This window comes from Crocodylus siamensis, chromosome 4, assembly GCF_052110815.1.
Source record: "Crocodylus siamensis isolate JL-2025a chromosome 4, ASM5211081v1, whole genome shotgun sequence".
NCBI lineage: Eukaryota > Metazoa > Chordata > Crocodylia > Crocodylidae > Crocodylus > Crocodylus siamensis.
The window spans coordinates 92,847,279-92,872,410 of NC_143398.1; the positions used below are offsets into that span (position 1 = coordinate 92,847,279).

At 45.5% G+C, this 25,132-nt stretch overlaps 1 protein-coding gene across 2 annotated transcripts in view; it reads left to right on the forward strand.

Moving 5' to 3' along the window:
• NTN4 (netrin 4) overlaps positions 1 to 25,132 on the forward strand; it is an 86,058-nt gene that overhangs the window by 52,379 nt on the left and 8,547 nt on the right. For both annotated transcript variants that reach the window (XM_090042879.1, XM_090042880.1), the window contains 4 exons: positions 1,514 to 1,702; positions 18,043 to 18,256; positions 21,233 to 21,345; positions 22,975 to 23,043. In XM_090042879.1, coding sequence (XP_089899005.1) covers positions 1,514 to 1,702; positions 18,043 to 18,256; positions 21,233 to 21,345; positions 22,975 to 23,043 — 585 coding nt within the window. The remainder of the gene's footprint in view (positions 1 to 1,513; positions 1,703 to 18,042; positions 18,257 to 21,232; positions 21,346 to 22,974; positions 23,044 to 25,132) is intronic.

Genomic DNA, 25,132 nt, shown 5'->3' on the forward strand with positions numbered 1-25,132 from the left:
CTGCAGGCCTTGGGTACACTGCTAGGACCCAGTCTAGGGAACCTACTACATGCAGTAGTTGCCTTGGACCAGCCCTGTATGCTGAATCCAGTGTGCAGGGCAGGTTTGTGAGTCCAGTCTGGCCTGATGAATTTGATACCTCTGGTTTAGAAGATACAACAGATAGTAATAAAGATGTATGTATATTTGGAGGTTTTCATTTTGACACTTTCAGTATTTCCAGGCAATTTTAAAATAACAGTATTTGATGATCCAAATATTAAAGACTGAGGTCAGTTTTTTAAAAAAGCTTGCTGTCTTTGGATGCTTGAGCCTAACCGGGGCTGGAGTCCTAAGACTGAAATGCAGATGTGCTGAACATTCATAATCCAAACTGAAATCGGTGACAGCTTCAGGCACTGAGTGACCCTGGAAAAATCAAATCCAATGTGTCTTAGGGGATTACCACAATGCAGCCAAAGGTGTGCCTATAGCTTATGTGGACACAGCTGAAAGATTCCACTTGGCTAGCTGGGGTATGCATAGCAGTGTTGCTGCAGCAGCATGGAGCTCAGGGTGGGCTGCAAACCCAGCCCTCGTGTTTTGACCCTGCTTCTAGGATGGGCTGCAGCTAGGTTGACTTCTGTCCTACTGCAGTTGCACCTTAACTGTAGTGGGGACACTGTAGGACTCAAAGTCTATTTCTCTAATGGTTAATATTTTATATATATAGGGTATTTTCCAGAAGGGCCATATGGCTCTCTAGAATGCCTGTATTTCCCCCTGTCTGAAACAGCTCAGATTTGCCACTGTTCATGTTGTAGGACCCACTTTGCCTGGCCCTGGAGAAAACTTAGGACAGACTTAAATGCGCTGGAGTGGTGGGTAGAGGGGTGAGCTGAAAGAAATTTGTGTTTTATTTAGTAATATAGAACAATTGCCAGAAAACTCAGAACAGGGGTATGTGCAAGATTCATGCTTTAAACTACAGTATTTTTTAAATCTTCTGCCAAGTTACCATCCTCACCCTCAGTTTCTCAGTTGCTCTTGTATTTATCATATTCTCCCCCAAATGAGTTTTTGCATTTTATTTTTTATTGGCAACGATCTTCAGTGTATGCCAGAGCCCATTTATTTTGATTATATAACTTTCTGTAAGATTCAAAATCACATCTTCTGACCCTGAGTAGAGTCAAATTAAGTTAAAATAAATGCTCATTCTGTTAGTTTAAAGGACCTCACCGAAGAGAGAAAATACAAAAGCAAACTATTGCACATTTATTAATACCTGATGCATTGACTCAAGTTCAGGGCTCATAAATGGCCTCCTAACAGAGCATCCATTTTATCTGGATGATTCTCAAATAATTAGTTATATCAGCACTAGCATTTCACTAACAGTACATTGATACATACATTTGATTTTCTTTGCTGTTCCGGTTACTTGTTTTCCAGCATTTGTATTCAATTTTTCTACATGTTGCCACCTTTCCTTTTTGTAATGAAACTTTTATTTCCTTTGGCTTGATCCTAGCATGTAAATGTAATGGACATGCTGACACGTGTCACTTTGACATGGGTGTGTGGCTAGCATCAGGAAATCGCAGCGGTGGAGTCTGTGATAACTGTCAGCACAACACAGAAGGACAGCACTGCCAACGTTGCAAGCCTGGCTTTTACCGAGATCTCAGAAGGCCTTTCTCGGCTCCAGATGCCTGCAAAAGTAAGTCTGTGTTAAATCACTAATAAAAAGTGGCCATTGTAAGTGAGTGAAGGACAAGAAGAAAAGATCCTCCTGTCTTTCATTTTGTTGTTTTGTCAGTGGTCTATAAGTTCTAGACAATTAAGTTGCTTCATCATCTTTCCATTTGTTCTGTAGGCTGTTTGCTAAGAACAAGAGGGTTTGTTATGCTAGGGACCAGCAGATGCTTTAGATCGCCCTACATTGTGGACACCTATAATTTTTTGTATGTTGAAGGGGCTGACAGCAGCCGCTTTACTTAATTGAGGATTCATCAACATTGTATTGCTATTTCTGGAGAACAGAGCTGCTCATCTGCACATCTTCTATGTTAGAATTGGCAGAGACTCCATAAGGGGTGTGGTTTGGCTAAATACAGATGGAATTAACCAAAAAAAACCCCTCAAATCCATACTAATTCTTTGACATTATTGGAAACAGGTGGATCTGAAGGGAAAAAAATTGAGCATGTGTACTATTCCAGAAAACTTGACAATAATGAGTCTTCTCAGCTGTGTAGTCTATAGGGCGTGACCCTGTTATATGTGAAATGAAACATCTCCCAAGTGAAATGAAAGATCTGAAAGCAAAAATCTCCTGGCAACATTTTTAAAATTTGTGTTTCATTGTAGAAGACTTCAGACACACAAACAGGCACACAACTGACAGCTGAATATAATGGTTAAGCAATACGCACAGCTACACAGCTGTAAACTGTACTACTCACTGCACTAATACAACGCATATAACAGAGCGTAAGGCAGTGCAGTATCTTCACACACAGAAGAGAGATTCTTGCACCCATCCTGTTGGAGTTGTTCCAAAGGAAATTGTTCCCGTCTCTCACAAAGTGTTCTGAAAACTAAGAATCCGTTTCTAGAGCAGGATAAATAGGCAGCACCCTTTGAAACTACACTCTGATTGAATATGACCTGTGGCCATCCCTGGCTTCATTATGAGACATATAGCAGGCAGACGTTAGGATCATAGGAAAGTATGGCTGGAAGCGACCATGCTTGGTCATCTGGTCCAGACCCCTGCTCAAGACAGCATCATCTTTAATTAAACCATCCCAGCCAAGTGTTTGTCTAACTTGTTTTTGAAAACTTCCAAGAATGGAGATTCCACAGTTTCTCTAGGTAGCCTGTTCCACTGCTTAGTCACCCTCATCAGTTTTTGTCTAAACGTCCCCTGCTGCAACCTAAGGCCATTGCTCTTAGTCCTGTTCCCTACAGCCACAAAGAAAAGCCCATCTCCATTCTCTCTGTAATCACCCTTCAGGTATTTAAAGACTCTTATCAAATCCCTCCTCAGTCTTTTTTTCTTCAAACTAAATAACCTTAGTTCTTTCAGCTTTTCCTCATAAGTCTTACTTCTGAGGCCCCTAACCATTTTTGTTGCTTTGTGCTAGACTTTCAAACTGTCTGCATCCTTCTACATCTGTCTACCATCTGTATAAAAAAAAATTATCCTCAACCTTGTCACGTCAATAGTTTTTTCCAGTGTGACTTTTTGGTATACCACTAATCTATCAGAGCAACCTTTCTCTTTCTTATATTTCAGTTAATTATTAAGTTCAGTTATTATTCAGTTAATTCATTTGTACTGTATCGTGTACATTTTACACACCTGATTCTTTTATCAGTAAATTAAAAAATGTGTGTGGCTTTAATCCTTCATGTAAATAGTTCTATTGTTGTAATCCGTATACATATTATTTATTCACTCTTATTTTCTTAATATTTTCTTAATGCCTCTTTAGCCACTACCACTGCTGCTTGTATACTTTAGTTCCTCATCCATGATATCAGATCCTTTTTTTCATTATACAGGACATGTACATGCTATAGAGATTACTTGTTCAATAGACAGAGGCATATGTGAATCAAAAAAATTGAACAATGAACTTTATTATGGAGTAGTCGGCAATCTCTGCAGACCCTTTGTCTCCAACTAACTAACAGCTACTACCTAACTGAGGGACCATCTCCCAATTCCAAACTCTTCTAAATTAGGGAGTCTCTCTAAACTATAACTTTTATCACTATATCTTCCCTCAATATAATAATAATTACAAAAATTAACCCCAAAGTCCATTAATGCCCATCTACAGAGGAGAGGTTACTAGCACATCACCCTGAAGTGAGTCTTCACCATTTACTTTCCTATTCCCCCTTTTCTGCAGCTCTTTTAGTAAGTATCTGTGGGCACATCTAGACAAACATACATGTGCATTTCCCTGGGGACAAATAGCAGTGGCACATAGCTGTGCTGCTTCTACTTGTCCCTTGGGAGCGCATAGCAAGTTGCCCTGGGTTGAGGTAGAAGAGGCTGAGGCCAGCACCTGGGCTGGCCCCAGCACCCTTACTTGGGGTTCTGGAGGCCTCTTGGGGCTCCAGTAGCAGTGATCGGGAACAAGGAGCCTGGCCAGCAGCTTTTTCTGCCACAGGATTTTTTTGACACCAGGATCTCCCAGTGTCAAAAAAAAACTTACTGCACTGCCTACCATATAGAGAACCCCTTTTGGTGCAGTCAGCTCTGCCACCTGGGCCTTCTTGGTTTGAGCTGCCCTGCGCATTTGGATAGTGTTTTCTAGAGACAAGTTTCCCTCATGCGATAGCTTTTGATGAAGTGTTGGCAGTGCCACAAATAATAATCTCTAATCAGAGGTTCTGTCAAGTTCCTACAAGGACAGTTCTTAGGTTTTTTTAGTTCAATATACATGTACTTTTATCCCATTGTTTGTCTTTACAAAAAAAATCTGTTTTTTTCAATAGCCTGATTGCTTTTTTGGCATGCACTACTCCTCAGAGGTGGATAGTATTACACTTAACTGCACATTTTGCAGGTAAAGGTGTTATAAACAGCTAGGGCTTCCTCCCTGACAGTATGCAAGAAGACAGATGATTTGACTTTGTCTCTTCTACCCCTTTGGCTGCTTGGTACCACTTAGACCTTTTGTCTAAACGCCTTCCAGTTCCCTGTTATATTGCCTGACAGCAGAAGGGAAGATGGAGGTTACAAAATTTCCATGACTAACTGTCCTTTTGCTTTGACTATAACTCTGCAGAAAGATCACTTACTTTTGTCTTTCCACGTGGCTGCATTGTTCCTCTTGCTCTCAGTTTCCAGCTTCTGTTTCAGTTTGGATCTCTAATTCTTTCAGGTTCTTTCTCATTCACTATTCCTCACAACATGTAATCACTGGGTTCAATAAACACAGGCATACATGAATGAAAAGAACTAAACAACAAACTTTTAATTGTGGAGCAGTAAGCAACCTCTGCAGACCCTTAGTTTCTCTCTAACAGCTACTATCTAACTGAGGGACCACTTCTCAATTCTCAACTCTTTTAAATTATAGACTATCTGTAAATTATAACTTGTATCACTACACTTGCATTTTCTTGTGCTCCCACTGTCATGCCAGGCCATGGGTAGCCAGTTCCGGGGATAATCTGAAAGTCAGAAGAAGCCAGGAAGTCAGAAGATAGGAGATCTGTCCAGGGAACTGAGTCAGAGATCCAGAGGGTGAGGCATAGTATGAGGTCAGGTTAGCCAGGTCAGGTATCCAGGAGTTGAAGCCAGTGCTAGGTCAGGCAGAATGCAAGGTCAGGAGGCTAGCCAGATCAGGTATCTAGAGAATCTGTCAGCCAGTAGCAGCACAATCCAAGGGTGCAGCAGCCTCGGTAAAGATTGCACCTTTTTTCGCAGACACTTCCCTTCTGGGTCAGAAGTTTGTGCGTGAAGGCCAGTTAGCTGGCCTTGGCTAGCCACTCTGGTGGCAGAAAGTGGGAATGTGCCTAGGCCCAGATGGAGTGGTCTGGCCACATGTCTGCCCCACTGTTCTGCTGGGGAGGTGGTAGACTGGGGTGAGCTGCTATGCCAGACAAGGCTAGGCCCTAGGTTCAAGGCCATGGACTGACATCCACTAACAGAAAAACAAGTTAGAATCATGCTCCTCCCTCATTGCATAAGAGCAGATTTGCATATAAAGAACCCACATAAATCAAGGGAAACCTGTATAAGAGTGCTTAGTATTCAGTGGGCATGTCTACACATGTGCAGTAGTCTATTTTACTGACCTTAAAGCATCATGGCAAAAACTGTGTCAATACACTAATGCACAGTAAAATTAGGCTACTGCGCATTAAGCATCATTAAAAATCATGTGCTTTCACTACTGTGCATTAGGGCAGCTTAATGTGCATTTAGTTATTACTTCACATTAGAGGTACTAAATTTAATGCACAGTAGCAAAAGTGCATTAATGAACGTGTAGACATGCCTAGTGTCACGGAGTCACAGAGGTGCTCCGTGATTGAGAGGGTGATTGGCAGAGCTGTCAATCACCCAGGCAGCTCAGGTGCCTGGTTGCCAGGCCAACCAAGTGGGTCACATGGCCGGAAGAGGGCAGGGCCAGGCCTTTATAACCAGCTGAGGCCGGAGCTGGAGACACAGTTCCCTTCTGGCTGCCACAGGAGCAGGAGCTCTGCGGCTCGAGCTGAGTGGCCTGAGTTAGTGCTTGCTGCTTTACCCCACTAACAGGCCGCGATGATGCAGGGAACAAGATCACCCTGACTGGAGGTAGGATGGAAAGCCCTGGTGGGGCTTGGAGTTGTTAGGCGTGTGGAGCCTCTGTTTATGTTACAGCCAGAGGGCTGGAGTTTAGGTTACAGTTTACACCGGAGGACCGGGTGAGGCTGTAGGGGAGCGAGGAGGCCTCAGGGGAGGTCCCCAACAGCTTGGGGGTTCCCAGTGCCCAATTGAGGCACAGTGCCAGAGGCACTAGTGTCGGTGCTGCTGGGCATTATAGTGCGCCAGGGAGGCGCAGTGTGCGGGGTTACAGACCCCAGCCCATAAGGGCGGTGTTTGGCCCTGGAGCGGGGCAGAGACAGGGCGCAAGGGGCGCGGAGTCAGCCCCGAGAGGGCAAGGCCCTGGAGCGGGGCAGAGACAGGGCGCAAGAGGCGCGGAGTCAGCCCTAAAGAGGGCAAAGCCCCGGAGCAGGGCAGAGACAGGGCGCGGGGCACGTGGCATGTCGGCCCCGGAGGGGGGAAGCCCAAAGGGGCAAAGCGCAGGGAGCGCGGTAGAGGCCCCTGAGGGGCAAGGCCCCAGAGAGGGGCCGAATAGCCAGGCCTAGCTAGCCACCCAAGGGCGCCGAGACTAGGGCGGCGATAGCGCCGGCCCAAGGGCGCTGAGGCTAGGGCGGCGATAGAGCTAAGGCTAGCGCGCCAGGCGAGAGTGAGCCGGCCCGAGGGCGCCGAGACTAGGGCGGCGAGAGTGAGCCGGCCCGAGGGCGCCGAGACTAGGGCGGTGATAGAGCTCAGGCTAGAACCCGGCCCGAGGGCGCCGAGACTAGGGCGGCGAGAGTGAGCCGGCCCGAGGGCGCCGAGACTAGGGCGGCGAGAGTGAGCCGGCCCGAGGGCGCCGAGACTAGGGCGGCGAGAGTGAGCCGGCCCGAGGGCGCCGAGACTAGGGCGGCGATAGAGCCGAGATCCGGGCAGAGGGAGCGTGCCGGCCCGAGGGCGCCGAGGCTAGGGCGGCGAGAGCGTGCCGGCCCGAGGGCGCCGAGGCTAGGGCGGCGAGAGCACTCCAGACTTAAGACAGAGCCGACGATTAGCCAGGCGCCGGCTAGGACCCGGCCCAGGGGGCACCGGTAGTGAGCGGCGCTGGCGAGCCAACCCAGGAGGCGCCAGCAAGTAGCTGGGCGCCAGCGTGACAGGCCCAGGGTGCGGGGAACGGGCTAGAGATTGGGGCCCGACCCAAGGAGGCGCCAGGTGGGCGAAGAGCCCCGGTGCCCGAGAGTGAGGACAAGGGTATCCGAGGGGCGAGGGACCATACAAGCGTCCCCCAGACCAGCTGCGAGGCTTGGGGCATGCTGAGGGGGAGGCTTGGAGGCACACGTTGCCCTTAAGGCAGGAAGCGCATAGATACCCCGTCTGGAATAGGGACGAACAACTAGACCGTCCATTAGGGAAACTGGCAGCCTCCACATTATATATTTTACCATCAAAGTCGTGGCAGGCGAGGTTCTGAGGGTGCTACGTCACCCTAACGTGACGGTAGGCGGCGCTAGGGAGCTCACGGCCGCCCCTAGCGCGCGCGCCCTCACACCTAGTAACCACAAAATGCCATGCAAATACAAACTAATGATTAAGTCTCTGCTTGGGAGGTGTCGAATGGGATTAGAAGTGAAGTCTTGCCTCTGTTGAACCCACTGGGAGTTTTGCTGTTGGATTTCATCTTCAGATCTGTATCATGAATGGAGGACTTCATTTCTCAAGCTGCTGGTTAACCTTTGGTAGCACCAAATATTTACCCTTAAAATCTACAGCGTAAAAGCAAGAACTTCTGTTAGGAAGAAAGGAAAGACTGGCTTGGGAGGTAACTAATGCTAGGTATACAGAATCCCAGTAAAAACAAAGTTGCTTCCACATATAACAGCAAGTCAAGATAAACATTGTGGGGGAAGTCTAAGGTTTACCTTGACCTGCTAAACTATTTTTATACTACTGTTGTTTGTCTTCACTAGGATTTTACCTCATGTTGGTTGCCACATGTTAGCTGACCTAAGATAAGAAAAATACCATTTTTCCTAGGCCCTTGAAGCCAAACGAGGTTTTGACATTGACTGCAGTGGGAACTTACTGTGGCCTTTGTGGTTACCATAAAGGAAGCACACTTCGCATTGGAGATGGAAGGAGTGGGTTGTATCAGCTTTTGCTTGGTCAGGGTTGGGTCTGAAATGAAATCTTATACAAAGAGCATATCACTTAGTCCTCCCGCTCCAATAATTTTAGTGCAGACCTTGTCCAAATTGGGAAGGACACAAAGTGAATCAAAGTTCAGGAATTTTGGATCATCATTTACTGGGCTGGGCTCTAGCACACAGAACACAAGCAGGATTATTGGAAAGTTCCACTGTGAAGTGGAGATAAAGATTCGTATGGAAAACTATTAATGGGGGGAAAAAGATCGAAGAAAGTTTGCAATCAATAAGTGCAACACAGAATTAGTTATATGCCACTAACACCAAATCCTAAGCAGCTATTAATAACCTGGCTTAGCTAACAGTCTTGGTAGGAGGCACATACATGCAGATGTTATGATCAATGCATATTTTACTGACACAAAGGTAGATATAAGCACTGGTGCATAGTCATGTCAGTTTTCTTCATTTACATATAAATCATTGACCCATAACATTCTACTTCACTAATACATTTCTTTTAAGAAGTCCTTCATCCTAACAAAAGCTAGGGATTCCCATCCTAAAAGCACCAGTATAACTAAAGAATTCTCCATATTTAGGAAGTCTGTGATATTTAAAATCTGAAAATAACATATGTTCAAAAAGAACCATTAGGTAGCACTGACTGCAGCAAGAAAGTATGGATAGCTCCCTTTTTGCATTTACAGTGTCTAAATAGCTATTGTTATTTCAATATATAATAGATACATGGAGTGCTTTTGCAGCCCTGTGGAGTAAATATTGTTAGATGTTAAACGGTTTTTAGGAAGATTTAGGTAATGTTAGAATAACATATAACTCACAAATTTAATTATTGGTGGGCAGGAAGGGACAGGAAAACTTTTAGTTCCCTCTATATGCTGTCTTTCTTGACACCCTCATAGTTACAGGTCCCTCTCAATATTTTTCTTTCCCGTCTCTTCCTCCCTATCTGCATAATCCCTAGCCAGAGCTGTGTATAGAAGCTGTCTCAGCCATTCTCACCAAGCAACAATGGACACCTTAAGTCAGTAGCGCGGTTCACCTTTCAAGGGTCTTGTGTAAAGGTTCCCATTTTACAAGACAATCAGAATAAAAACTAAAATGGGTGTGTGGCCATATTCCAACAGGGGCCCTTGTTATTTTCACTGTTGTAATACCAACCTGAGCTCTGTTGCTTTCAACACAGCCACTCCAATCTTCTTACAAAGGGCAGCCCACATCTCTGGGGAAAAAACCATGGTGAAGGAATGGAGTCAGAGCCATTTTAATGTCACAGGTGAAAGACATAAATCACATATGAAATGTTTTGGTACTTCAAGGGTTTTCTGGAGAATTGTCCTCCAAGGGTTAATGATATTTCACCTAGGTCCAGTTAGGTAGTTCTTTTAAATAAAATTGTGTAAGATTGATTATAGTCAGGGCATGAAAGGTTCCTAAGTACTGTCTCATGCATGGCTTTTGGTTATAGGGGACCTATCTGATAACCTTTTTTTGAACAGGAAAACTGTGGAATTCTGTGTTTTTATTACTGGTTCAATTCATCAGCATTGTTCAACAACAGAGTAGCAATGAACATTTAAAAAAACTCACCAAGGTCAACATAGGTAAAGGAGCTGTTAAACCATAATCTTTAAGAATACTTTAAAGATACTTTCAGGTGAGCAGTATATAATATTTGTTCAGGAATAGGTGTGTACTAGATAAAACAGGGCATTCTATCATTTAAAATAATAATGTGACTGAAGGTTATTCACAGACTCCTTCCTCCCCTTCCTCCCCCACCCCCGGTTCTTTCTTTTTTTTTAATACCCCATGGAATTTTAAGTCTCAGCTACAGTGTAATTGGGGATAATAAGTTGGGTTTTTATAATTGCTAGGTTTATTCTTGCTTTTACACTGTAGATTTTAAGGGTAAATATTTGGTGCTACCAAAGGTTAACCAGCAGCTTGAGATATAAAGTTCTCCATTCATGACACAGATCTGAAGGTGAAATCCAACAGCAAAACTCCCAGTGGGTTCAACAGGGGCAAGACTTCACTTCTAAACCCATTCAACACCTCCCAAGCAGAGACTTAATCATTAGTTTGTATTTGCATGGCATTTTGTGATTACTAGGCATGTCTACACGTTCATTAATGCACTTTTGCTACTGTGCATTAAATTTAGTACCTCTAATGTGAGGTAATAACTAAATGCACATTAAGCTGCCCTAATGCACAGTAGTGAAAGCACATGCTTTTTTAGTGATGTTTAATGGGCAGTAGCCTAATTTTACTGTGCCTTAGTGTATTGACACAGTTTTTGCCACGATACTTTAAGGTCAGTAAAATAAACTACTGCACATTAAAGCACATGTGTAGACATGCCCACTGAATACTAAGCACTCTTATACAGGTTTCCCTTGATTTATGTGGGTTCTTTATATGCAAATTCTCTCTTATGCGATGAGCATATTTAGACCCATAATTCATTATATGCAAGGTAAATTCACTCTTATGTGATCAACATAGATGCCCCACACACACGTCCCCCCGCCCAAGCAGGTAAGTCTGTGTGGGGAGGGGAAAAGGCCATGGCCCCACTCACCCCAGACCCAGCTGCAGCAGCCCTGGGAGCAGCTGGCGTCGGCTACCTGCAGCTGCTGGGCTGCACCATATTCCACCTGTCCCCCCCTCACCTGGGCTCCACTTGTCTGCACTCACCTCTGCTTCTGGCCTGCATCGTGCCCTGGTGCAGGAAGCTGGTGTCGGCTGCTCCCAGGGCCACTCCAGCACGGGCTGGGGTGAGCGCGGACAAGCAGAGCCCTGAGCAGCACAGGGCACAGCACTCACCCCAGCCTGTGCTGGAGCAGCCCCGGGAGCAGCTGACACCAGCTGCCTGCACCCAGGAATGGTGCAGCCCAGCAGCTACAGGCAGCTGGCATCAGCCACTCCCAGGGCTGTTGCAGCAGGAGCTGGGGTGAGTGGGGACAGGCAGAGCCCTGTGGGGTTCAGGGCACAGTGCAGCCCAGTGGCTACAGGCAGCTGGTGCTGGCTGTTCCCAGAGCCGCTGCAGCTGGGGCTGGAGTGAGTGCTGTGCTGCCCGGGGCTCCGCTTGTCCACACTCACCTCAGTCCATGCTGGAGCAGCCCCGGGAGCGGCTGATGCTAGCTGCCTGCACCCAGGAATGGTGCAGCCCAGCAGCTACAGGCAGCTGGCATCAGCCGCTCCCAGGGCTGTTGCAGCAGGAGCTGGGGTGGGTGGGGACAGGCAGAGCCCTGTGGGCTGCACTGTGCCCTGGTACAGGCCGCTCCTGGGGCCGCTGCAGCTGGGGCTGGGATAAGTGCTGCCCTGTTCCTTCTGCTTTGCCACCTTGTGTAGCCCCGGGAGCGGCACCCCTCCCCCTGCCCTTTCCATAGTCCCAGCTTCACTCCCTCTCTCACCAGCATGGGAACCCATCCCTATTTGTTACATTGTAAAATGGGTTCGCTTTATGTGAATTCAATTTATGCCCCATTCTCCAGGAACGCATGTACCACATAAACTGAGGGAAACCTGTATACAGTATTACACTGATGCAACTTGGCCTCTTCATAATATTACATTACAATCTGTGGAAGAGACAGATTAGTCTCCTGGTGAGTTTAGTCATAGCTGGCTTTTGTGCTTATACAGTCTCATCGAAGGCTGAGCCTGATGTGGACTTAATGGCCCTTTTCCCCCCTTTCTCTTTTTTGTAATTCTGGTCTGGCCAAATCCAGAAGAGTAAGTCCTGGGAAAGGGTCTGTAAGGCTCTAGAACAGGGATTATCAACTGGGGGTATATGTACCCCCTGGGGGTAGTTGAGATGGCTCTAGGGGGTACATGCAAGTGGGCAGGGATGGAGCACCATCACACACCATCCTGTGCTGCCACGCAGGCACCACCAGCTTGGCTGCCACCAACTGGCGTCGAGCTGCTTGCCACACCCACCCCCACTCCGCTCGGTGACTGGGGGTACATTGCTCCATGTCTGGCTGTCTGGGGGTACCATGGTGCAAAAAGGTTGAAAACCCCTGCTCTAGAACATCATCCTGGGTTTTTATCTGGCTCAGAATCGACAGGAAGTCGATCACCAGGTAGCCATGCCCCCTACTGAAGTACCACTGCAGAACTGAGCATCCTAGTTAAGATGAAGAGTTGTTGCATTGCTTGAATAATCTTTATGCCCCTTAACCCTCAGGAAATGAAAAAAAAAATTCTTTTCTAGGGAAAGTGAGGAGACTGAGAACTTGTAGTTTCTCTTTATATAACTGGCAAATCAGCTTCCAGTGACAAAACTGACCTGCACAAAAGCCTCTTTACCTCAGTTCAGTAATGAAAAGAAGTTTTATACCTGAGACCTGCGTCAGAGCTACAGCCCCCATAACACATGTGAATGCTTCACTGCTAGGGTTTTTGGAGAAAATAGTTTTGCATCTGCTTCCAAATCAACACATAACAAATTAGGCAAGCAACTGTAAGATTGAGATGTCTTTGAAAAGATGAGTCTTTCTGGCTGTAAAAGGGAAATTAAGAAAATAAAATTAACTGAGTTTGCCATTAATTGAGTCCAGTTTCTTCCTGTGTTCATATTGGATCTTTCATAACAGTATTCATAGATGTAATTTTAGCAACTATCTACCTATGTTATTGCAGAATCATAGGGCTGGAAGGGATTTCAAGGGTATTCTGATCCAACCTCCACAAAGATGGGAGGAATCCATTAAGCTGTGGAAGTCAGTCTCCAAAATGCACCTTTTATGGAAGAAATGTGAAAAACTTGTAACTAAAATGTAGTGTACTGGGTCAGATTTATCACTGGATGAAGGAAACAGAACTCTGTTGACTTAACTGTCAACCCACTTATCTTGCTCATAAAATTATTCCACTGAGTGCCAGAGACCTGAAGAAGGTAAATGATTTTACTTCCTGTAAAGGAGTTGAAGAATGTCATAAATATCCATTACATCTAATAAGAAAATGGAGCATTTGGATGCAGGTGTCAGGTATGGATTTCAAGAGAAAGGTGTGAAAGCCTCAGTGAGCACTGTTGAAAACAATGTTATTAGAGACACTAGAGTTTACTGCCTGCAGCTAGTTATGCAGTTTGTGAAGAGGTGTTTTAATCTTCTAATTTGATGTAATTATATTAGTTTGGGACTGGCAGGGGTGGAGAAGGTTTGGAGTGTTTTGGCATAGATTCTGGAACAACCATCACTACTGTAAACTGACTGCCAATATTAGAGATGAATTAATATTAAAAGCTCTAATTTAGGTGTGTCAAACCCTGAAAACCACAAAAATGTCATCAGATCAGATTAAAAGATATGTGCATAGCAATAAGCATTTTAAAGCAAAGCCTGGTTATGCTGTATGCAGTACCTAACCTTTTCTTATCTCCACAGTAACAAAGTTCAACCCCTCCCCCATGGAAAGTTGTGCTTTGGTTTACATGAAAATATTTGCATAAAAAGTGCCAGCTTTCCATAAGCATCTTGAGTTTGTTTTTTCATCAAAAATCAAATTTCAGGAAATGGAAATAATATTTATTTTGAAATGCTCCTGCTGTGCTTCCTGGGAGTAATAACCAGGGAGCCCAGTTTTTCCTGATAAAAAATTTTGCAAATTCTCTGATAAAAAAAGCTTCCAAATTCTCTGATTAAAAAACCCTAAAATCTGTGATTTAAAATTAAAGACGCCTCAGTTCCCCTAACCCCAGCCCTGCTGGTGCCCTTCACTCCCCCCGCCCAGTCCCCTGGCCCTGCTTATGCCCCTTAAGCCTCCCCCACAGCCCACCGGTCCTGCTTGTACTCACGCCCCCCACCCCAGCTGGAGGGGGCCTCTAGCTGCCAGGGCTATGGGGCCTGTCCCCAGAAGGAGGCAGCGCTGCTGCAGTGGAGCAACACAGAGTCCAGCTTCCACCACTGCTGCCTGCCTGATGGGGGGGAAGGCGGCTCCCTGCCACTCTGCACACTCGCAGGGGGACCCGTGCCCCCAGATCTGTGTGCAGGGCAGGGGCAGGCTCAGGCTGCAGGCTCAGGCTTTCCACCCTGCTGCCCTCCCCCACGGCCTCCACAGCCCGGCGGGTGCAACCCAGTACTGCAGGGAACAGCAGAGCCACGCAGGAACCTCCTTGCTGCTGTGAGCTCCGTGCTGCTCTGGTGATGCATCCCCTGCCCACGTGGCAGCAGTGAAGGGCGCAACCCTGCACCACTGCCCCTCTTGCTGCTATGCACATAGTGAATGTCTCCAGGTCAAGGCGGAGCTTGCAATGGCAAGGAGATCCCCCATGTGGCTCCACTGTTCCCTGCAGTGCTGAGTCGCACCCGCCAGGCTGTGGAGGCTCTGGGGGAGGGCAGCAGAGTGGGAGCTCAAGCCTTCCACATCCTGCATACCAGCCTGGGGGGCATGGGTCCCCCCTGCCCCCAAGAGTGCACAGAGCAGCAGGAAGCTAGCCCCTCCCCCCAGTTTTCCCCCAAATGAGCTGCCTGCAACCCTGCCCCGCTCTCCACTGGAACCCTGTGCATTGCAGCCCCAGGCCCCAAGCCCCATGCACTGTCTGGTAAGCCCCAGCCCTGCCTAGCTCCCTCCCTCTCTCCCTATGGGGGCTTCAATCTCCCACCACCCCTACTTACCTGCAGGCTGCCTGGAGGCCATGTGCATATACATGCACATGGCGCTCCCTGCCTGACCACCCTCCTCCTGTTCCTTCCCAGCCCCCTGCAGGCTAGGCGTCTGCCAGCCTGCAGAGGGCTCTTTGCAAAGCTGCAAAATTCTCCAGTAAAATGAGAAATCTGTGTTTTCCTCCAGTAAAGGGGAAAATCCATGGTTTTCTCCGTTTTTCCATGGGAGACAGAAAACCCAGATCCTTGGTGGTAACTGTGTTGCCTCATGCCCTTGTACTCCTCTCTGCGGTGAGCTCCCCAGCTGGACTACATTTCCGCAAAGTGTCTGGGCTAGAGATTCTAATGAAGCTTCTGCTTTTCAGAAAGAGAGAAAATGTTGTGTCATGGGAGATGTTGTCTAACCTGGGACACAAGCTAAAATGAAGAATAGGAGCATGAGACAGCAGAACTATAGCTCCCAAACAGTATTATGATAATCTTTCCAAATCTAAATCTTTTGGTATTTAATTTCTATCAACATTTTCCCCCAGAATTCCCCTTTTTCCATTGTTTCCAATTCCCCCTTTTTCCAACAAGAAATCCAGATAATGCCTGAAAAATTTAAAAAGGGAGCAGAAAGAAGGAAGAGAAGGAATATTTCAAACTTTCCCTTTCAGTGCTGCTTTCAAATTCCTCCATTCTGGGGTGCAGGATTTGCCTCTTCATTCTCATGCCCCAACTCCCTTCCAAAGTCACCTCACTAGCTAGTAATCCTTCTGACTGCTGTACTGACTCACACTGTGATCTTCAGAAAAAAACACTTCTAACACCTTCCAGTAAAATGGAGAACTGCTGCGATAAGAGACTATTGAGCAGAGTAGAGAAACATCAAAGAATAGAATCTCCTCCTTGATCAATAACAATGAGTGTTTTTGGATTTCAGTCCATAAAACGAACACACCTCTGGAAAATCCATGTTTCAGGTTTTATACAAGAACTGAATGGCATTTGTAGCTATTGTGGCCCTTCGTTATCAGTGTGTTCATTTTTTTTACTCAGCACTTCAAAATATCTAGTTTAATTTGTTTTGAAAGAAGAATGACAAAGAAGACCTATTTTTCTATCATTTGGGTTTTTTTAATGATTTATTTCAACTCCTCTTGCAACAATAAGGATATTAATTGTGACTTCAAAAAGTAGGTACACTAGGCTTCACTTCTGTAGAGTGGAAAAGTATCCAAATCCTGATTCCACAAGATACTTAAATGCACATCATACAATGAGGTGCATAGATACTTTGCTGAAGTAGGATTGTGGTGCTAAAAGCTGACTAAATCCACGTTGCATTCACATCTTGAATAGAGAAGGGCAACAATGATAATTAGTGGTATGGAGGGGCTTCCATAGAGGAGTAACTAAAGAGGCAAGGCCTATTCTGCTTAGAAAAGAGACACTTGAGGAAGAACATTATATAAAGGTTTACAAAATAGTAAACAGTGAAGAGAAAGTAAAGAGGGATTTATTATTTACTGTCTCTCACAATACAAGAACAAGGGGTCACAAAATGAAACTTCAAATTTTAAAACTAACAAAAGGAATTTCTTTTTCACACAGCAGGTAATTAAAGTATGTAACTCATTGCCACAAGATATTATGGAAGCTGACAGCTTTGCCAGATCCAAAAATGAGATTGGACAAATTATTGGAGGAAAGGTGCATCAGTAGCTGTTGAGCATGGGAGTTAGGGATACAGCCTCTGAATCAGAACTTACTAGACCTTAAGGGTGCAAATAGAAGTGAAAATTTTCACCAGATCAGGCCACAGAAAGTGGTCTATAGCCATGACTAAACACAAGTACACGACTGCTTCAAAAATGGCCGGTCAAGTGAAAATCTGAGCCCTCGTTGCATGAGGGGTCAGATGAAGATGTTTCCTCTCCTGTAACTTCTTTCTGTGCTGCCTCCCAGCCTGTCACTGTTTTCAGAATGGGAGGGGGGAAGGGAGAAGAAGAAGCTCAGTCAGGGGTTTTTTCAGTCCCTGCTGGAGGGAGGAATGGGTGTATTGGAGCCCTCTGAAGTGGCAAGGGGGCTCCAATTCACCCACCCCACTCTCCGGTGCCGTATGAGAAACCCCTAGAATGAGCTCCCTTTCCCCACTCCCATTCTGAAAACAGCACAGCCTCACAAGGAGCAGAGGGCACTGCTAGGGGAAACTGGCTGCAGGCTCTGAGCCAGTGGCTAGATTCCCCTCCTCCCTAAAACCAACAGTGAACTTCTGTTTGGTCCGGGGGATTGTAGTAACTCAGCACGCATCCTGCAAAATGCTCTCAGTTACAGCAGGGAGCTGCAATTCTGTCTGTGCCCTAAATGCTGGAAGCTGCACGTGGGAGAGGAACAGAGGCAAAACCCTGGTCATACCCAGTCCACTCTCCCTTTCAGCACTCACTATCTCCACCTGTATGACATAGGATACTGGGCAAGATGGACCTATGGTCTGACCCAGTAAATGGCAGTTCTTATATGTCCTAATTTAGTACTGCTCACTTCTGGCAAAACATAATGCAAGCCCAGAATAAATTAACTTTTGTTATAGATCATACTTAGTCAAAGTCTTGCCATTTCCAGAGGGAATTATTTTGTTCAGGTTCATGCAAGTAAAGAAAAGAAAGTCCAGAAACCTCATAATCATTATTAGATCCATTAGTGGTTTGGCATGTGTCTCACACTATTTCATCTCAGAGGTTTTGCATTTCTGTCAAGAAAAAACAGAGGAAAAAACTGTGACTTTTCAATAATGTAGCAATATATTCCCTTTGATAATTATATCAACCTACTTATTTACTCTTTGCCCCTAGTAATGTAAAATAATAGGTACATCAAACTCAGCCCTGAGATGGGTGAACAAATCTGTTTGCATAAACGCCTTGTTGTGCTCACTTTCCAACATGCATACACTTCCCTCATGTGTGTTTTGATACTCCAGTGTGTTCCTGCCATCGTGTTGGATCAGCTATGCTTCCCTTCAGCACAAGTACCTTCTGTGACCCCAGCAATGGTGATTGCCCCTGCAAGCCTGGAGTGGCAGGTCCTCAGTGTGACCAGTGTATGGTGGGATACTGGGGCTTTGGAGAGTATGGTTGCAGGCCATGCGACTGTGCTGGAAGCTGTGACCCACTTACAGGTGACTGCATCAGCAGGTGAGTGGGCATATTATTGCTCTAGACCAGTGATTCTTGATCCTTCTAAGGGTGCTACAATGCCCAGATACCATGGCAGAAAGTGAGCTGTTGCTGCTCCTCTCACATGACGGAGCAACCCTAGCATCCCTCGGACAAGCAGTGCCCAGAGCTGATCCCCGTCCCCTGGCAGCTCCCATGCCAGCCCCCATGCTCCTAGCAGTGTGCAGTGCTGTGTGTGCACGTGCAGGAGCGGTTGGGCAGCCACAGGGCCATGGAACTGCCCTTTTCAACCTAGCTTGTCTCCAGGTCCCCTTCCCCTCCTGCCATGCTCCCAGGGCTGGTGGGAGGGACTGACTGTGCATGAGGCTCTGGTCACTGGCATTCTGCTCCCCAGAGGAGCAGCACCTGCCCCCCTCAGGTACAGACCAGGTGCTGGGAGGAGGTAGATGGTGGAATAATCAAGGCACAGTGAAGTGAGGGCCTTCCTCCTGCCTTCACTTAACACCAGCTAGATTCTAGCACAGTGGTTCTCAGCCAAGGTACCCCTAAATTCCAAAAAACTATGAAGGGGGGTTCCTTGAGGCTAAAAACGTTGAGAACCACTGCTCTAGACACGCAGACAATTACATCATGGATACTCATTCCCCAGATTTTAAAAAGAGACCTTATTTGGGTTTAAACTACAGAAACTCTCATGATATACACTACAGCATATGAACAAAACCCTATTGCGAGTACTGGGCCAGAGCAGACTCCTCCCATGGAGTAATCTGTTGAGAGAGAGTCACAGACAACTGAAAGCTTGTTTCCTGTGCCTCATGGTGGGTATTGTGGCAGGCCAGTAGGGGGCGCTCCTGCATTGAGCCACCCACCTCCCTGTGCCTGACCACCTTCCAGGCTCTGAGTGCCTCCCTAGGGCACCTCGCATCTGGCTGACCCCCTTCCTGGAGCACACTCGCTAGACTGGAGGTAACGTAAGCTGCCACCACCCCGAGAAGGAACTGTCTCGGTCCAGTGTCCTCGGGGAAACACAGGCCTAATAGTCTGACGGGTACTCGACCCAGTACAAGCACTTGGGGCACTTCCCCAAGTTGGGGGCCAAAAAGGAAAGTCCCTCTTAGTCGGCAGACCTAAGGGGCCCTGAGACATAATTTAGACCCACCCCTCAATAAGTCTCCTACACCAGTCACAAAGGAGAGCTTTATTGATTATAGGGGGTAAGGTGAAAATAGGGTACAAGACAGAGCAATATCATAGAAATCCCATAGAGCAAAACAGTCTGGGTGAGGTTGCCTTTTGATCATGCATCGGAGTTACTGCCAGCTATATATCTAACCAGATCTCGAGTAGCTTACTCACAAGCATCATCCAGAGGCTGTTGGAGATTCCCTCTGGAGGCAGGCCATTCCTAGCTCATGAGTTATGGGGGAGAGAGCCAGTTTCAGATGGTCAAGCTCCTCTCTCAGTCTGAGTCTGCCACATGGCTGCTGCCCCTTCCTCCTGGGCAGTCTTAACTTATATAGCCCCTGTGACCTCATTCACCTGGTCCAATGGAGACCAGCACCTGTTGGCTGTAGGCCAACCAATTTGAAATACATCACTAGTTGCTGGGCAGAATCAAGCCCACCAGGTAGATGCCCCTCACCCAGGTAGCTGATGCCAGTCACGTAGGCAGAGGGAGCAGGTTTCCCCCCTCCCTCAGGAATGTATCCATTTCAGGTTATTTAGCCTAAAGAGATAGGGTAAAGGTGTGTCTCCTTTGCTGGGCCCACCCTAATCAAATTGTCACAGAGCAGAGATTTTGGGGAGAAACAAAGGTGGCTTCCTGCCACAGGTATCATCATGGAAGACCCCATGTTTCTTAGAACTACATTGGCTATTAATAAAAAGAATGATTCACAGAATTGCTGCAATTGCTGCTAGCAGTCCAGCCAGGAGCACAGGCTGATTTCCTTTTGCCTCCTCTGCACTGCTTGCTGCTATGCCTGTGCTCCTCCCTCCAAGCAGGGTGCTATACCTGTGTTTATATGGAACTGCTCCCTGTCGTGAGCACACAACACCAGCTGTAACTCTCCTGCCATTAGCTAAGTTGTTCTACAACTGTTCCATAGTCATCACAGAGAGAACGCAGAAGGTGTTGTTATAGCAGGGCAGAGGATGGGCAGTGTGGCAGCACACAGCCAATTATGTGTTTCACTTGGCCCCTTCCCCTGTCCTCCCTACCTGTTCTCCTGTGGAGCACAGAGCCCATTAAGGGCCATCAGAGTGGCTTCTATTAAAGCAAGACGTCCATTCAGCCTTGTAAGCCTATGCAGAGGGGACATGTTGGCCTCACCATTGTCAGCCTCATTGCATCATCAGCCTTTTAGATGACAGAGAAACAGGATTGGTGGTTGTAATACATTTAAGTTATGAATAATGATATATCAGGAGAGTGGGCCGTTTCTATTGTAGTAACACAGGTCATGACATGTAGTCTCCCCTTCCATCTAGGTATTTGGTTCTGGTACCTTTTTGGGTTTTTGTAGTTTTCTTCCATGTTACTCACTGTATTTTGAAGCAAGAATGAGGGGCTCACTCCTGCTCCCATGAAGTCAATGACAAAACTCCCATAGACTTCAGAAGAAGCAAAGTCAATCTCTTAGATGCTGGAGAATAATGCATTTTAAATCAAGCTACCTAAGGAGGCCTAGTACTATCTTTAGGCCAAGGTATATAAATACATAATTTTGTGGACCTTTTGTATTATATGCACTGAGTTCTAAAATATTACTTTATACCACCCATGGAGTCATAGTACAAATTTAGGAGTGTACAATGACCAAATGTTTCACTTCATAAAACACACAAAATAGTTCTATTATATCAATGCATCTGGAGAAACTTCTAGACCAATTTCTGGGAAATAGAGAGTTAACAGTAAGTGTGAGAATTCTCTTGACTTTGACTGTTAACTCCATAAGAAATATTCATGGTTTCCTTTCCTTGAAACAGTGCGGATATATACTGGCATCATGAGATACCTGATTTCCACTCAGTATTTAATGAAAGTGAGCCAAGATGGGGATGGGAAGATGAACAAGGATTCTCAGCTCTTCGGCATTCAGGTGAGATAACTGATTCAAATATTTTTCTCATCCCCATGCCTGTTACTAAGAGATTGTTCCTAGGAACAAGGAAAGATTTTTTTGAAGTGATTTGTGAAAAGGCAACAGAGCATTGGTTTGGATTAATGTCTTGGCAAAGGTGGCAGTAAATAATGTATTGTCCAACACCTAGTATTATTCAGCTACCAAAAAAAAAAGCCTAAGAAACATTAAAAGAATTATTTGGTACATTAATAAAAGAATATCCAATGTCTAAACACTTTCATTTTAAAACATGGCTGTAGGGATTGGTAGCTAGAGCATCTACCTAGATTTTCAGATTGAGCTCTGATTTTGGGGCTTCTGTTTTGAAATGCTGATGTTTGTTTTGTCTTGCTTTTGCTGTAATATTTTAAGGAGGTCTCTTATGTCACATTTACATAGAACTGTCACATCCCATTGAGTAAACAGTTTTTTTAAAACAATGTGATACTAAATTAATTTGAGATGCAATTAAGACATTTCTAAAACATCAGCATAATTTTCCCAGACAACCTGATTAAGGATGGCAGCAATTGTGGTTTATGACCTGGTTCCTAACTACTGAACATTTCAGGTGCAGTTTCAACTTGGGAAGTTATTTGTCTAGTAGCTAATCATCTGCTATTGCTGGTGTATATGATTATTATTAGGGCTAATCATGCAATTTTTCTGCTGGCAAGTGCTTACTCAGACAAGTAGTCCCTTTGACTACTATTCATCAATGTAATGATTCCACAATTGGGGCCTCTTTGTATTGTAGACGGATGACAGTACACATGCTCTTTTGAAATAGTTACATTTGTTCAAGTAAGCATGCAACTGTCATTTTTTGCACTACTTTGTACTAAAAATCTTGGAAACAAGTCAGTGGGGTGGGAAGGGACAAAAACCTGCCTTCCACCCATTTATCTTAGGTTTTAAAAAAATAACAGGCAATTTGCTTTTCTTTATTTCAGTCACAAAAACAACTCATTTGCCTTGCAGAATAATTATCCACAACTTTATGTTCCTGTACTAAGACCTTTTAAGTGTATCTTATGTGGAAAGCACCGTGATTAATGTTGAGCCCAGGAGTACATCCTGTTGAAGTCTATGTGGAACTACTCGTAGAAAGTTAAGCTCCTGAGTAATGTGTTGGTAGGTCAGGGGCTTAGCACAAAAACCCTGGCAGACCCCTAGTTCCAGAGGATTTACTATGGAATAGAGGGGTATACTACAGATATAATTTACTTCATTGGGAAGTCTCTGGGCTCACCACCCCTGGCATCACTCCTATATCTTGAAGGCAATTGTGGATCTCTTTTCCTGAACATTCCTCCAGCACGGGAAATTCTTGGGTGGAGCAGAGTCTTGGGTGATTAAAGAGTTTATATTATTGAAAAGTAAAAATGGGAAAACTCCAACCAGGTCATAAATAAGCTTAACATGTCATTGTGTTCTGAAAGATAAGCATGTGCTTCAGAGCACCAGGGTAAAAACCTGGCCTCATCAAAATCACTACCCACTCAGGAAGGCTATATGCCCCAGTACCTATTGACTGGCTTAGTCCACCTTTCTCTTCAAATATTATCTCACACTATGAAGCATTTGTTTGTTTTCTTTTCATAGGTAAATGTGAATGTAAAGAACAAGTTTTAGGGAATCCCCAGGTCTTCTGTGGAATGAAGTATACTTATGGTAAGTCGCAAGAGAAAGTTATTACTGTTGAGATGGATTATTTTATGAATCTGTATAAGGGTATGAGAAGAGTTGGACTGGTTTGCACCCCACAGAACTGGATTAAACTAGCATACACTGAAGAATGTCAGAAAGCTTACATAATGTACTGCAAGAAAAAACAGTCATAGGGTGGGAAATGGGGAGGGATTCTCAGGAAAGCTCAGCAAGCACATCACTTTGTAGATAACCAATTTATCTCAGTCCTGACCAAACCCAGGATATTCTTAAAGAAGCAATTATGAAGCTAATTAGTGATTTATTTATGGATCTGGCACTCTGGCTTGCCTTTCTTGCAACCCTGAAACTGTATTTCAATGCAAAAAGCATATAAGTAATTTGATGCTTATCACCTCTATATTTGGGACTCAACAAAATCTAAAATCTCTCTCTCTCTGTACAGCGTGTTAAGTATTAGTGTATGTATTAAGGTCAGCCATAATAAAGCATCTTGTTCCCCTTCCTATCTCACTGATCAAGTGCTGATACTCAAGGGAAAACCACTGTCTACAAGCAAGCCACTCAGTCTTGGCTCTGATGCATCATAGGAGGGAGTGCTAGTGACAGTGACAGACCCCTTTCTGCCTTCACAGAAAAGGCAGTTCTCCTAGCTTTTAAGGTCCACCCCACATCCCTTCAAGAACAGCTGAAAGCTTTTGAAATGGGATAAGATTAGTACATTTGCATATTGAGATTTATAGGAGTAAAGAGAAAAGTTTGTCTGCAGTGATTCCTCCAGGCAGTACCAATGAACTGTCTCCTCACACCATACCAAGGAAGGAATGCTTTGTACAACACTCCCTTCATTTCATAAGCTTTCAACATTTCTTGCACCTGCTCAGTCTCGTGCTAGGGTTTAAAATGCATTGAGAAATAATCCATACTATTGCCAACTGCAGTGTGACCCACGGAGAGAAGTTCAAGGGGCCGCATATCACTGAAATATGGCCCCGGCTTAGTGGTATTAGAAAAAATATCTGAGCCTGCTTTGCTTTGCTTCCTGCCTGCGATAGTGACAGTGTTTAATCTTGCAAAAGATAAGAAATAAAAGTAAAAAACAACTTCATAAATCTTATCTAAAGTGCACTCAGGCCTCCCACCCTTTCATCACTCAGTGTTCAAGGGTGTCAGCTAAATTACAGAGAGATGAATTGTAGGGCACATCACAAGCTTGAAGAGGGAGTCTGCACTGGAAGAGAGTCTTCTCAGGCTTTTTAACACAGATTCCAAACAAAGCAACCTCATAAGAAGCTGTTAAATACCACTGTAGGCAAATATCATTGCTGTCTCAGAGGTCACTTCTGCAGCCCCTTACCTAGCATGAAAGTGGTACCTACAGGGTTTTGTACAGGAGGGTTGGTAGCTCAGCAGACAGGATGAGGGCCATGTTCTTCTGAGGTTTCTCACTCTGCTTTATGCACATGTAACAATTTTGCAAAAATGGGAGCCTGACCTTGAGTTCTTCAGCCCCCCTTTAGAAGCCTGATTTTCAGAGGTTCTGAGCAAGCAGCTGTTTCTACTGATCTCAGTGGCAGCAACCAGGTGCCCAGCAGCTGTTGGCTGCTGCTCAGCATCTCACTTGAAAAGTCATTCTCGACCTTTTTGACTCTAGCCCTCCTCCATCACATTTCTGAGCATAGCAGCATCCCATTTTAAAAAGTAGTGCATTTCTTTCTCCTCACACCCCAGGGCACCTCGAAAGGATATGTGGGGTGGGAGGCCATGTCTGAGAGCATGGTGGGGGATGTCACATGGTGCTCTGTGTTGGCAGGGACAGATTGGAGAGCTTGGCGATTAGGTCATTAGACTCCCTGAAGGAGGCAGATACACCTGCAGGAGGCAGAAGGGGGTGATAGTGGCTACTGGAGGTGCAGAAGCTGGTGTCATCTAAGGGCAGCAGGAGCAGAACTCTGCTGTGTCCTACTCTTTCCACTGTCTGCCCCCTCCCTGCTGCTGATCTGTATCTGAGGGGGCAAATGCAGCCCCCACCACAGTGGATGTTCCTCTGGCAACTTGCATGCCAGCAACAGGAGCCACCTGCCCCCTCAGC